The sequence below is a fragment of the Phalacrocorax carbo genome, chromosome 2, assembly GCF_963921805.1.
Source record: "Phalacrocorax carbo chromosome 2, bPhaCar2.1, whole genome shotgun sequence".
Classification (NCBI taxonomy): Eukaryota; Metazoa; Chordata; class Aves; order Suliformes; family Phalacrocoracidae; genus Phalacrocorax; species Phalacrocorax carbo.
In genome coordinates, this window is record NC_087514.1 from 18,222,115 (window position 1) to 18,237,689 (window position 15,575).

At 34.5% G+C, this 15,575-nt stretch overlaps 1 protein-coding gene across 1 annotated transcript in view; it reads left to right on the forward strand.

The window, feature by feature from the left end:
- The window catches only part of CSMD3 (CUB and Sushi multiple domains 3), a 669,880-nt gene that overhangs the window by 369,746 nt on the left and 284,559 nt on the right, over window positions 1–15,575 (forward strand). Inside the window, exons 20-21 of the mRNA XM_064441769.1 lie at window positions 2,664–2,851; window positions 6,654–6,842. Coding sequence (XP_064297839.1) covers window positions 2,664–2,851; window positions 6,654–6,842 — 377 coding nt within the window. The remainder of the gene's footprint in view (window positions 1–2,663; window positions 2,852–6,653; window positions 6,843–15,575) is intronic.

Consider the following 15,575-nt stretch of genomic DNA (forward strand, 5'->3'; position numbering starts at 1 on the left):
TTAGTTTCTCAGGCTAAAACATTTATAGTACATGTCTAGAATTTTTACTTCCTTTCTTTTTAGATTTTCTAACAGGAAGGGAACAGTTCTTACTAATACACATTTTCTGTAGAGTGACATCTTAACATTGCATCAGTTTATCACTCGCACAGTAGTATATTTCCTTTTAATCACCCATTTTCCTACCTTCCTATGGCTACTCTCTTATGGCATTGCATACGTGTGAGGTAATGCATTCTATGACTGTATGTGAAAGTGTTCCTGTGCAATGGAGCCAGATACATGGCAGAAAAGAAAGAGATAGGCAATGTGAATAATAATAACAACTATTAATTTTTACACTTTCAGTGGTTTTTAAGGTTGTGCATGTATACTCCTGTTGTACAAGCATATCTCTGATAGATAATCTGTTGGATTTTTGTTATAAATTAGTAGCTTTTTAGGCTGAATTGAAAGGATGCAAGTGAGAAATGCAAGTGCCATTCTTCATTGTAATGAAGTGTTTATCAGGAAGCCTAATTATGAGTATTTAAATACTAGGGATGTTAATCAGCAAACTACTGATTGAGTACTAGTCACGTTTGACTAATGAGCGTACACTATGCAGCCGGATATTCTACTCATATCCTGGCACTGCACTGATTTGATAGGATGTCTCTTAGAAACAAAGATGTATGTTTTAAATATTAAAACAGCTTTATCTATTCAAAGAAGATAAAAAAGTGAGTGTGTGTCACCTCCTGTGTTAAAATTTGTTTCACTCCTACCTGCTTGAATGAATTTTTGTGACTCCTCTATAAGAACAGACTTCACACAGTAATGAAACCATCCTGATTAATTTAAGAATAGTGACTAGTTTTATCACAGCAGGGAATAGCCACGTGATATGTAAATATATCAGCTGATCATCAAGAGGAAAGGTATGCAATGAAAAAACTATATAAGCATCATCCTTATAAATTAAATTTAAATTGATGACTATTCTGAACCAAATGACCAAGTAAAGGCATTGTACATAATCCTCTCTTGAAGTTTCTTTTAGATGATCTCACTAAAAAACTGTCCTCACTTTTTTTTCTTACTCATGGGTGCTTACTCATTTTTTCATCTCATCATTTTTCTGCTGTTTGTGGTGGTGTATGTACTCTTTGAACAACAAGTACTTATGAGAAGATTTCTGTTTTGTCTTCAGAGACTCAACTATTTCGTTATGTCCTGACTAGCCTGATAGTTGCTTTGCATTTATGAGCTCAATGCCATTTTACACTTTCTGTCTTAAGAATGCTTTTGATAAAGGAACTAAGAAAGCAGAGCAAGACCAAATTATATATTTCCAAGATTGCTTCTCTTTTGTACAGATTAGTAGGAAGGACAAGTACTGGAAAAAGCAAGATATTGCCTAGTAGCTTTCTAGCAACATATCATTGTGAGTTCATGTGGGAACTAGGAAAAAAAAGAAATTTTCAGTTCTCCTGCTTCTACGCTTATCCTGCTTCATTTCCATAACTCCTTGTTACTTTATTTCTGTGCTCTTTTCTGTGTTATTTTGTAGGAGCAGGACATACCTAAAAGAAAACACATGTTTTGAAGGTTTTATTTGGCTCCTCATCTTTCACCAGACTCCTTTAGATCTTGAGGCTCAGACCCATGGGACATAAATACTGAAATACAGAGTTCTTCAGTATGTTGGCATTAGCCATGCAGTTCCTCGAATGGATTTCACAAAGCCAAATTAGGCATCAAAGTGAATCAGAGAAAGAATTAGGAATATCTGAAAGGCCTTTGTAGGATCCTGTTGTTAATTTTTTTTTTTTTAATTCTGAAAGGGTTTTTCAATAATCCGTCTGAGTCCATTAAAACACTACGATTGATGTAAGGCCTGTGATAGCATGAAAGAGAGAAACCACTGTCAAAATACCAAGCGGGTGTTTGGGATTGCTGATACCATCTAAAACAGGACAAGCAGAGAGAGATCTAGCAGCACTGTCACACTCAGCTTTTCCTTGACAGAGACAGCACACATGCTGTCTCTAAACAGGCATTTTGCTTTATAGCGCTTTCTAAATAGGATTTTCAAAATTTTTTTGCCATAACTTCTGCCACTGCTTTGGACTGAGCCTCAGCTGGCACAAAGCCACTGGAATCTCTGATCAAACTTAAGTAATTCTATCCCTCGTAGCGATGATTTAAGGGTAGACGCTGAGAGTGTAATTCTCTGATAATATAAAACACTTTGATGACATTTGTGCCAAATGGAATGGATATAATAAAAGAGTGCATCAAAATATCCTCTATATAATTTACTTAATTTTTCAAAACAAAGTAATTTTGTGCTATAAAATAGTATATGCAAGTATTATTTATCTTTGCTGACAAAGTGTGTTTGTGGTTATTGTTCCTTGCAATACAAACCAGCTCAAGGACTTTAAAATTATTTCTCATCTTACTAAGGCATTTACCTGAAATTTGATTACTGTATTACTTTTATAGGCTAATTAATACTATTATATTGATATTGTAAAATAGGTATGTGGAGAAATAAATAAAATAATATGATCAGGAAAGGAGCATAATTTTAAAATACGGTTTACTTTGTATGGCGTTATTTAATTTTTTTTAACTGCTTCTTATATTTGTGCCTGTGTATGTTTCCTCAATTCTAGATTTCAGACAGAACTCAATTATGATGTTTTGGAAGTTCATGATGGACCAAATTTATTATCTCCACTTCTGGGATCTTACAATGGTACACAGGTCCCACAATTCCTGTTTAGCAGTAGTAATTTCATTTATCTTCTCTTTACAACTGACAACAGTCGGTCTAACAATGGATTCAAGATTCACTATGAAAGTAAGTAATTTTGAATTGTATTATTTGATTTCCCCATCAGTGTTTATCCTAGTCATAAATATATAAATGTGCACAGGTGTTGTCTTTGGCAAATTCCTGTTATTTCTCAAACTGAGAAAGATTTAGTGATGTTGAACTGCAAAAGGGATGAACAGTGATACCACTTCTTATATTTTAATCTTATTGCTGTACTGCTCCATGGTTTAAGAATCAGAAGATGAGAATAGGAAGCAAATGCCTTTCTTCTGGATGTTGATTTTATGTCTTGTTATTCTTATCTTTTATACAATGCATTTTTGTGTGTTTTAAATGCAATGCTACAGGTTTGGGGAAAAGCACCTGGAAAGCTGCCTGGTGGAAAGGGATCTGGGAGTGTTGATTGACAGCTGGCTGAATATGAGCCAGTAGTGTGCCCAAGCGGCCAAGAAGGCCAACAGCATCCTGGCTTCTATAAGAAACATTGTGGCCAGCATGACTAAGGAAGTGATTCCCCCTGGACTCAGCAATAGTGAGGCCATGCCTCAAATACTGGTTCAGTTTTGGGCCCCTCAGTACAAAAAAGACATTGAGGAGCTGGAGCATGTCCAGGGAAGAGGAATGAAGCTGGTGAAGGGTCCAGAGCACTAGTCTTATGAGGAGTAGCTGAGGGCATTGGGCTTGTTTAGTCTGGAGAAAAGGAAGCTGAAGGGAGACCTCATTGGTCTCTACAACTACCTGAAAGGAGGTTGTAGAGAGGTGTCAGTCACTTTTCCCAAGTAACAAGCAATCAGACGAGAAGAAATGGCCTGAAGTTGTGCCTGGGGAGGTTTAGATTGGATATTAGGAAAAAATTCTTCACCAAAAGGTTTGTCAAGCATTGGAACAGGCTGCCCAGGGAAGTGGTTGAGTTGCCATCCCTGGAGGTATTTGAAAGACATGTAGGTGTGGTCCTTAGGGACATGGTTTAGTGGTGAACTTGGCAGTGCTAGGTTGATGGTTGGCCCTGATGATCTTAAAGGTCTTTTCCAACCTAAATGATTTCATGATTCTGTGATTTTATGAATCTAAAACTGCATGAGATCAGAAAGATTATGCAAATCTAGGAAAATACATGAATTACTGTCCTGATTGATGTACCTGCAACTCTAACTGAAGGTAATGGGAAATGCAGTTTACATTAATGAGCTGAAAATCAAGCTATGGAATTGCTTGATTATGGATTTTTAGGGATCTAAAAACTTGCATATGTGATTTGTTCTGACATATAGAAGTATTCTTTTTCCCTTATTATAGTCATATAAACTACACTGCAGAAATAATCTGTAAGTTTTCATACTTAATGAATTATTAAAATTCAAATAAATTGATATGTTATAATGTCTAATTTTGTGTTTCTAAATATACCTTTTGTTGTAATAAGTCATATTTTCATGTGAAATAATGTTTTTCTGTAATCACTGTATAATTTGCTTAGTAAAGGTCATGAGCACATTATTATCTATCCATTTCTGTTTGATACTCCTGAATTACCACCAAATAATTTTGTGATTTTCTTATTTTTTTACATTATTTTTGGCCACTTTCACTATTCACTAATGATATGGATATTAAATACAATATATGTGGAGGTGACTTTGACAGATAAAGTTTGGTCTGATTTGAACTCCAGTGAATATCAATTTCTAGTGGCTTATCAAAAAAAACCCTACTATTTTTCCAAAATTTTTATTGTCCTAACCTTCACCCACATAATTCCATTTATAGCATCTTCTACATTGTAAAGAAGTGATGATTCTGTTAAGTTCTTATCCATTCTGAAGTTTGAAGGATGGCTAACCTTATATAGCAGGAAAACTATATTAATATTGCCAGAAGAGACCACTAAATTATTAAAACTATTGGCCAAATGAATAATATTAAATGGTAGAAATTATACTTTGAGGGTGTGAACAACAAAAGGAGGAAAGCTGCACTTATTACAAATGTCCTTACATCAAACTGTTTCAATTAAATAAAGTTGGAAAGGAAATCTGACATTTCATTCTAATGGAATTCTTCCATTTCATTATAAAAACCCTTTTTTCAAAAATTGATCCCCACACCACGGTTCTTTTTACACTAGTGAAGAATGAAGGTTAAATTTATAATATCAGAGGACATTGAAAAAATATATACCTTTACCATTTTTACACAAGCTAGAATCATAGAATCATTAAGGTTGGAAAAGACTTCTAGGATCATAAAGTCCAACTGTCAACCCAACACTACTATGCCTACTAAACCGTGCCCTGAAGGGCCATGTCTACTTGTTTTTGAACACCTCCAGGGATGGTGACTCCACCACCTCCATGGGCAGCCTCTTCCAATGCCTGACCACTCTTTCAGTGAAGAAATTTTTTCCTAATATCCAATCTAAACCTCCCCTGGCACAGCTTGAGACCATTTTCCCTCATTCTGTCACTAGTAACTTGGGAGAAGAGACCAACGCCCACCTCGCTACAACCTCCTGTCAGGCAGTTTTAGAGAGCAATAAGGTCTCCCCACAGCCTCCTCTTCTCCAGACTCAACCAGTTCCCTCAACCTCTCCTCATAAGACCCACTCTCTAGACCCTTTACCAGCTTTGTTGCCCTTCTCTGGACACGCTCCAGCAACTCGATGTCCTTCTTGTAGTGATGGGCCCAAAACTGAACACACTTTCAAGTTGTGGCCTCACCAGTGCCAAATACAGGGGCACAATCACTCCCCTACTCTTGCTGGACACATGATTCCTGACGCAAGGCAGGGAACAAACCATTTTCAGTTTAACATCCTTTGTTTGTATACACACATTTAGTATTAATTTTATTTTTGTTTAATTCTTACTGGTTTATTGTCTTATATTATCCAGTACAACCCAATTCTGATTATCTTTTCTGGATAATAATGATTAATGGTCCTTCATTCAGCATTTCTCTCTTCAAATATCCTATTGATAGCTGAATTCTTTTATATGTTCCTATTGTCTATGCTCATAATTTCTTTCCACACTAGATTTCTTGTAAGAAAGGGTATTTTCTGGCTTTTGTGTAGGAATAAAAGGAATAACACCCGTAAAAAAATTTTTCACTGAATACTTCTTCTAATTTGCTAACTTCAGTAACATTCCTAGAATTCTCTTTTTTTTCACCCTGATTGTTTAATAATGAAATTAAACTTCTCACTGGGAAATAATCTGAAGGGTTGAATTCTTTTGCACACATTAAAGTTATCTTTATCAAGTTAACTTCTCTTTACTCCTTTTTCTTTTATTCTTAATCTTCTCAATATCCCACCATTATAACTTAATGTTATTTAATATAACATAATATAATGATAAGTAAAATAATTATTTATGTAAATAATTGACCTGTTTGCATATTTCAAGGATAAATTTTAAAAAACACCCAGCATTTTATCTAGGATAACAAAGTATGATTAAGAAAAAATAAGAGCTGGAAGTCAGAATTTTGAGTGATCATCAAAGCTTTTCAACATCAGCTTTAGTGACAAAAACATTTAATGATACTGTGACAAGATCAAACTAAATATCCTGTAAATTATGGGATGTTTTCCTCTGCGACAGTGGCAGGATGAAATTCATTATCCATTATCCATAACATCTTATAACAGTAACACAGAGAAACATAGTGCAAGGATTTTTCACTGAAAATGTGGGATAATGAAGCTTTCACCCTACTCACAGCGCAGTGAATGACTTTAAAAAAAATATGTATAGGTTGCTTATTTAACTGTCCCTTTTTTTTTTCCTTTTTTTTTTTTTTTTTTTTGTTGTTGTTAATCTAGGTGTAACTGTTAATACTTACTCTTGTTTGGATCCTGGCATACCAGTGCATGGACGCCGTTATGGACATGACTTCTCTATAGGTTCCACTGTCTCATTTAGTTGTGATCCAGGTTATAGGCTGAGTCATGAGGAGCCTTTGCTATGTGAAAAAAATCACTGGTGGAGTCACCCACTCCCAACCTGTGATGGTAAGGATGAATGGTTAAAGTACAGAGTACCTTAAAATATACACATTTTGCCAAACTATTATTAGTCAAAATGAGTTAAATGTTGGAGCTTGTAAAACTTTTATTTTAAGGAAAAACAAGGATAGAGGAAATAAATGCTAAATAGCTCTGTGTGATGAGATATTTAGTAATAAAATCAGATAATAATATAGAATTCTTTAAATCGGCAGATTATTGAATATCTGTCTATCTGAATATATGTAACTGTGAGCTGTTTGCCAATTAGCTCAAGGCATGCAAGGTTAATATGTGTCTGCTTGTAAAGCACTTACTACAAGCTACAAATATCTGTGTTTGGGTATCCATTTATGGACTCAGGTGTGCTGATGTTGTCTGAAAGGCGGATTCATTGCCTGGTGTGTAATGAGTCAATTATTGTACTTTCAGGAGAGACACTGCTTATTTATTTCAGGGTTGTTCAGGTCTGGGTGCTTGGTGGTTTCCCACAAATCAAGCACACCAGGTCAAAATCTCAGCAGGTATTTATACTGTTAAGTATGTTAGTAACATGTAACATTCATGCCCACCAGCTAGTCATTGGCTAGTTTTTTTCTCATTTCATCTTAAAGGTACAGCTCCTTTTAAATTTACTACGTATGCTCAGAGAGTAAGGAGCTTATTTGAGTAGAGGGATTTCTGACCTATGGGTGTGATTTTTAGTATTATAATGAGGATAGTTCAACCAAAGAACGCTTAGTTCTTACCAAGTTGGCAAAAATGTAAAACTTGCTGATGAATTGTTCTTCTTAAGGTCTAATTGCCCCTGGATGTCCTTGGTTAAAGGATACTGACTTCATACTTTATCACCCAGTTGAGGCAGGAGTGTTGCCTTTTATCGGTCTCTCAGTCCTTATCCAAGAGTACTGAAAGTTTGTTCTTCTAATTAAAGATAGTTTAGTGCCTGTTAGTTTTAACATATACAAAGAACATCTTGACCTAATACAATATTAGCTGTTTCTTAAACACTGACATACGAAACATAAGATGCAGTTTATTTATACCTGACTCAAAAACTGCATTTTCTCCCATTTCTGTTGATCACAGTGTTCCTAGCTTGCTAACAGAACTTGACACCCTTCAATCACCATAAGAATTGATTAGTGCCACATTCTAACTGATGATTAAGTGTATGATTGTTAAACCAGACAAAAATGGTATTGAGTAACATGTCTACTGAACTTGTATGAACTACGTAATGCACATGATAGTATATTTTTCTAAAACAATCCTTAGAAAGAAAAAGCTGAATTTGAATGAAGACTAACGAAAAAACTCATTGAATCCTGTGTAATTTGCCATATGGAAATATATTAATTTTCACTTCAAGTGAAAATATTAATTTCTTTCTTTATATTAATATCTTTCATTAAAAAATGGTAGATGTTTTCTTGGCCTTCAGCTTAGTTAGAAAATCCTTTGGTTTTTATATTTCAGTAGGTTAAACATGTTAGTATATGATGCTACTCAAAATTTCTTGTGGTAGAAAAGGGTGTGAACAATCACTTTCCTGAAAATGGCACTCTAGGTCAACAAGCCCGTTTCCTAAAGGATTCTGCTTTTCAGTCAGGTTCTTGGAATGAAGAATTGCAAGGTTCCCACAGATTACAGTCAAGGGGACCAAATTTTGCTGAATAGGCTATAAATTTAAGATAGACACTGGATGGTAAACATCTAAAACAAACAGTATTAACACACTCCCTAAGAATACTGTGTTCTGCTGTGAAATAAACTTACACATTGTGATAAATTTGTTCCTCAAGATGCTGAACTAGTATGCAATTAATTAAGGAAATGAGATTTTTTTTTTTCTCCAGAGCACATTGCTAAATGGCAATTGTCCATTGAATAAATATGCTCTAAAGGCAGGATTGAGTACATTTATTCTAGTAAATTTAATGAATTCATGGTTGAACTAATTTTAATTTCATTGCTGAATTTTTTCTCTGGTGAAGTGTTTTTAAATAGAACCCAGAGGCCTTGCACCCCCAGGGAAAAAAAACCATTTACTAAATGGGCTGTTCTTTGCATAAACTGTGAGTATGGGTTTGTATCAATTGTGCCACTAATAAACACATTGGTCACTTTTCCTGTTCATTCAATATATTACTTTGACAGTTTCTGAGTTGCAGAGTTCTTTCTTGATTGGTCATTTTGGTAATTGCATCTCTTTTTTATAATTACACCATGAAGTGATATGCAGACAGACCATGATAATTGTGCAGACAGATTATGACAACTCATGAGTGACAGTGTTTTGGAGGAGGAGAAGGATGCAGAAAAGGAAAAGAATCAGACTTCTTAGAACCAGTTCTTTCTCAAAGTAGATCATGTTGACTGCAATTCTATTCTCTGAAGAAGTATTAACTAATTTTTTTATGAGGTGTTTGGATGTTACATAGATAAGCATCACAAAAATCTTATCAAGGATGTCATGCTTCATTATCTATGGGAACATTAGACAATACTGAGAATGATGGTTTAAAAATGAACAAGGAAACTGTTTCCTTCCCTAAAGATTGTCCTGAGGGGGTGATTACGACAGTCTGTATAATTCACTCATATTTGAATAATTGCTATTTATGAAGGCTTTAATAAGTAATTTCCTTGGGTTTCATTTTTATGTATATCTGTATAGATAAGATGTGCACACTATTCCTCAGTGCACATATATATTCTCTGTGCGTGTGTGTATGCATACATACCCAAGCATAAATTTATATATATAGACAAGTATAGCAGAACATTTCTGAAAACAAACAAACAAAAAATTAAAGCTCTCTGACCTTTGAGGATAGTAGAATCTATTTCTGCTCTTTAAAGATAAATGTTTAAGGAAAATATTTTCAGAATTATAGAACAGTTATAACTGAAAGGGACCTCATAATGTCATCTAGTCCAAACCCATACGCCAGAAAAGCAGGTCCAATCTGGATGTTAGATCAGGTTGCTCAGGATCCTACACAACTGAGTTTTATCTCTAAGAGGGGAGATTACATTTCTTCCCTGAGCAACCTGTGCCATTGTTTGATCACACAATAGATATCCTTCACATCTACTGAGAGCTTCCCCTCTTCCAGTTACATCCATTACCTCTCATCCTTTCACTGTGGTGAAAGCTACTTGAATTTATGCAGTACTTGAATTGCTTTACAGTTTTCAAAACAGCAACTCCACTATGTTAAAGTAAGTTATACAACCACAAGATTAAGGCTTCTTCAAAGAATGAAAAATAAAACCTATGATCTTCATCAAATCATCAGTCTCTTTTCAAGAAATTAATTAGTCTGTAGACTGTTACAAAGATACTGTTAATTTTTAACTTTAGTGTTGTTAAGTATGACCATTTTCTGGATAGCTGTCTTGGTAAAATATTTTTTTATTTATTTTCAAAATGCAGCGGCACTGATCAAGGCCTAGACTTTTGCCATCGTGTTTTCTTCTTTGACTCGTGGGCAAACAGCTTTTAATCTACACAGACCAGAGAAAAACTATTGATATTACTGTGCACTTTTATTTTTTGTTTAAATAGTTCATCTGAAGATGCAATTTATTCTATATACCATAAACGTGGGACACATTACCTAGGAAAATTAACATACAAATAAATAACTACCATTTTTTTTAAAATAAGAATATGTACAGGCCTTCAGAAAATAGCCAAGAGAGCGAAAATAGATGGTTTTGAGCTTTGCTTTAGAAAATATTACTTGTATTACATTTACACGATTCCTATTTAACATCTACATCTACATCTACACTGGGTACGTATCTATATGGACACCCCTGAATTGCTTGACTGTAATCTCCTCCCAGTGCTTAAGAAATAAGACAAGCCTTATCATGTCCCTTCTATATGAAAATTATAATAGAGTTTTGCTTTTAAGCTTTGAATATATGTGAGAAAACCTGTTCTACCCAATATATGAAGTGTTGAATTAATCTCATTAAAAATGACCGGAAAATTAATGTAAAATTTAGATACCTAATTAGGAGTGAAATATGCTTTTTATTCCCTTCATCATAACATGAAATTGAATACTAATACATAATAATCCTTATTCATTATTTGAATTAAGAATAGATGTTGTCATTCCACTTGACCTTCATTTACTTAAGAAAATAGATAGCAAGAAAAATGTTCAACCAAGATGGAAAAGATTTAATGTTTATGTTGAAAACAGCTAGATGTCCAAAGGAATTAGCAAATATGACTTGTGCAGTACCATGAGGGTTATATCCAGGATATATGGCAGTGGTGTTATGTTATTTTCTGTTAAGACATCTCTAAGGTAAGAACAATGCTTTTATAAAATGCAACTGCTAAAATACTTACTACAAATATTCAGTGTTGTAGGTGCCAGAATTGGAAATGGATAGCATGTCTTTGTGTGGTTTAGATTTAAATAAGAAGGTGAAAATACAACATTTTATGTTGTGAGTAATGCTGGCTACACTAGTTTCTATTAGGTTAGCCTTGTGTAATATAACTCAAGTCCAAGGTTTCTTTCTGGAAGTTGATTATAATAATTTGATGTTCATATTGTTATTTACTTGTTACCTCTTGACTGCATCCCATTTTAAGACACATTACATCCTCTGTAATTAGGGAAGACAGATGCTGAATTTTCTTGATCTATGAAGCACAGTATATAAGATTCATATTCTAATTCAATGTTTCAATAATTTTAAACTATATTTGTATTTCCCTTTTATTATCAAATTACACAGTAAATGAAAATCATATCAGAGTTAGATTTTTAGCTGGAAGTTAGAGTTAATTAAGCAAATTAATGTAATGGGGCCTCTGTATATATGTGCAGCACATACAAATATATACTTGCATTTAGATTTATATATACACAAGCACATCTATGTATAAATAGGTTTATCCTCTTTTCACTCTGTGGTTCTTTCTGAACTAGCATGTGTTATTAGTTTTTCTTGATGATGCTTGAAACTATTTGTAAAACTAATCGTTATTACCAATCAATTATACAGGCACATTTTCATTTCCCATCAACTTTGAAAACAGTTTTCAGTTATTTGTGCTTGCAGCAAGCTGTCCTTACTAAGAAAAGTAATTTTTTTTCTGAAAGCTTCTGTTCTTATGTGTATTTTCTCTTTTTCGAGAAAATTGAGATACATCATTGTATTTTAGTTTCTGAATAGTGTTTGGTGACCTACGGCTAGTCCTGAAAAATCTTTATATATTAAAATGGTAGGTGATATAATTTGAAAATATGGAAATGTTGTTAATTTCCCAGATACCACCATCTTCAGTCAGGCTGAAAAGGAACAAAGATGTGGCTTTGTATTGCATTGCTAGTTAGAAATACATGAATTTATATATATGTGCATTATTTTCCCTTGCCTTACTAAAACAGCAAATACATTTTTATTGTTTTCTGTCCTTCTTTGATATCATGACTTCCTTCTTCTCACATCCAGTTTTCTGGATAGCTACATATTATTGCTATACCCTTCATTACTCTGAGATTGACTTGTGTTACATTAAAATAAATCAGTTTTCAATAGGTAGTAAACCTTATTCAAAGACCTTGGATGACTGAGGACATAATTTGTGGTTGTTGAGTTTTATTTCATGGAATAAAATGCAAAAATTAAGAGATAAGAATTTTTTCTGTGAACAAGTGTTAAACTAGCTATAAAGGCTGACCTCTGCAGGAAGATATTATACAGACTCACTTCTGCAATAAAATATAAATATGTTAAAAATAGAAGAGAGGATGTGAAAAAAAAAATAGGAAAAAACATCCATGAACAAATATGTCACCTTCCTTGCTTATTAGCTGCTGCCACAATCTAATGTGAGGTGTCCTAGCAATATGTGTAGCGCAGCTGCTGTGACAAGACAGACAGGTAAGTACTTACAGTTGGTAATGCAGTGGTTATAGAGATGGAAAATGTATCTTACAAAAGTAGATTAAGAAAACCTCTGTCATTTAAGTGATCCAAAGTCAGAGTTACTAATGAGCTTTGCCAGCCTTCCAAAGTGAACCTCCAAGAGGTAAAAGAACATGATGAGAGTTAAATAGAAGAACAAATTGGTAAAAATGGACCATGAATAAATTTAAGCTAGAAATTATGAGACTATTTCTAGTATTAGAAGATTGATATTCTATAACAGTTTTATAGTAGCATGAATCATGGCCTGAAATGGAACTTGATAATTTATGAATGACATCCATCAAGTGTTTTCATTACAACTATTTAGGTATTTCAGGGATGAAGCATGGCCTTTGTGTCTCCAACTGAGACACAAGTAGCCTGAATAAAGGTTCTGAAATTGTTTGGGCCAAAATTATTTTCAAACTATATAGGGCCATTTTTTAAGCTAGGCTTACTTGATGTCACTCTTCCTTATGACTGATCCTGTTACTGAGCAAAACCAATGCATTTATGATGCTTTACAGCAAAAGAAAATGTAAGTAATCAACCCAACAGTGTAAGAATTTATTTCACCTAAACAACTGGCCTAGCCACTGAACTCCAGTGTTAAATTTTATTCTTCATTCACAGCTATCCAAAACTTGCTTCTTAAGTTGTCACATCATTTCTGATCACTGCAGTGCTGTAGAAGTACTTTATGCTATTCATCCAGGCACCTATCTATATTTCATGCAGCCACTTCTATATTTCGTTTTCTTTATTTTTTATTCTCTTTAGTTTTTATTCTCTTTAGTTTTTATTAATTTATTTCTCACTATTCTGAAAAAAAAAGAGTAATGGAGGAAAAAAAAAGGTATGTCTTGATTCAGCTTCTCTGCTTGCACAACAAAGACATTATTAATTAGTGTGTTAGCAACACAATATTCCATTTTAGACATTAGTACACAAGCTAGTGCTTCAGTTATTTGCTTATGTATTCATTCTACTTTTAGTGTGTCCTAGCTTCCAACTCTGTCTAATCAGATAAAGTGAAAGAAAGGTCCCTTGTAGAATCTGGAAAAATTGGTGAGGTTTATATTTTGTTGTTCATGTGCTTCTGTTTTCCTTTGCAATCTGTAAAAGATTCAGATACTAGTGCTGATATTATATGTTTGGGCTGTTTGCCATCTTATCAGGACCAGTGCACATTTTATATTTCAGATCTGTCATCTTGGCTTTGTTTTGTAAAATGCTGCTCCCTTGGTGATATTTTTTTCCATCTGCTAACCTTCATAGAGTTACACTGAATGCCTGATGGCATGCCATAGATGTTTTGTCACTATTTGTATTCCTGAAAAGTTTTCCAAACATGGACTGTCAAATACATTACTTGTTTGGGCTGTTTCCCATGATTATAAAAACTGATTGCATTTTCTTATTTAGTAGAGCTGACCTATGTTATGGACAAAGTAGGTAGTTAGCATCAGAAGCTCCAATAACATGCTGCGATAGCCCTGATTCTGTTTTACTAATGTCTAAATATAACAAGATCTTGTGATAAGTGGACAGTGGTTACCTTCATTGTCTCTTCATCAGAGAAGTGAGGAGGAAAATTAGTGTGCTGGGAGTTTATTCCCCTGGGGCAACAATTATGAGATTGGACACTTGTGGTCCTAGAACATCCTATTTCAGCCTATGGCACTGGATCTGTAAATTTCCAGCTTACAACAAGGCCAAAAAGGCTAGAAAGTTGGCAAGAGAAATAGCACGGTCAAAGAAATCATGAGGCTACTCAGACAAAGATACATATTTAAAACAGAAATGTGGTTAGTTAGAACAATCAAACAAATTTAGCTTGGCAAAGTAGGGTGATCTTCATCCTAAGATGTAGGATGAAGTTCCATTCTGCGTTATAAGAATACTGTAATTAAATGTATACTACTTTTATTCAGTGCCCTAAATATAGTGATGGTATGCTATGCAGTAACCTCATTATGAAAATTATTTACCTTTATGAAAACATTCCACAGTGCTGCTTAAATGTCTAAAAAATGCATGTATTTCCTTGAGAAAAATGTCTGCTTAGGTACAGGGTAAGACAGAAGGTACGTTCTGGATATTCCCTCAATTCATTGTATGGCTTTTCCTCAAATCAGTTTTGAATGTACTTCTACAAGCAGCAAATCATGACTGGTCAACATATTCATTCTCAAGTAAATAGCATTAATAGCAAAAGCAAAGATGGGTATAGCTTTCATGATTTACCCCATCAATGTGTAGCAGGAATTGTCATAAGTAGAAAAAATAGCAAGATACAGTAGTATAAATGGGTGATGTAACAAATTAGTCACAACACCTTTCTCCTCAAGAAGTAGGAAGATGTTTGAGCACTGTTCATATATTGAAGTTTAGACTTCTCTCACCTTTACAATCCATACTGTTGAGTGCTACATTGGTAGCTGCTGATGATGTTACAGGAGGAGTAGGAGCAGGTTAAACCAGCTGGTGCAGGTGGGGCAGCCTCCCTCAGAAAGAAGTATTTCTCCTCCAGCCTGTGACAAGCTCCTTCCCTCACCCTTGTTGGTGTGGCAGCAGGCTGGGAAGCACAGACATGAGCAATAGGTGGGAAATGGCTTATACAACAAGTGGAAGAGGAATGATAGCTGTTTCTACTGGAATTGCAGGCAAGAAACTGCCATTTACCTATCCCCCAAACTGCCTTTCAACAGCTTTAGCATCTGCTAAACAGAAAAACTTACTGTTAAAAATGGGAGTGCTGAATACTGTCTTAGGTCAAGGTGCGGG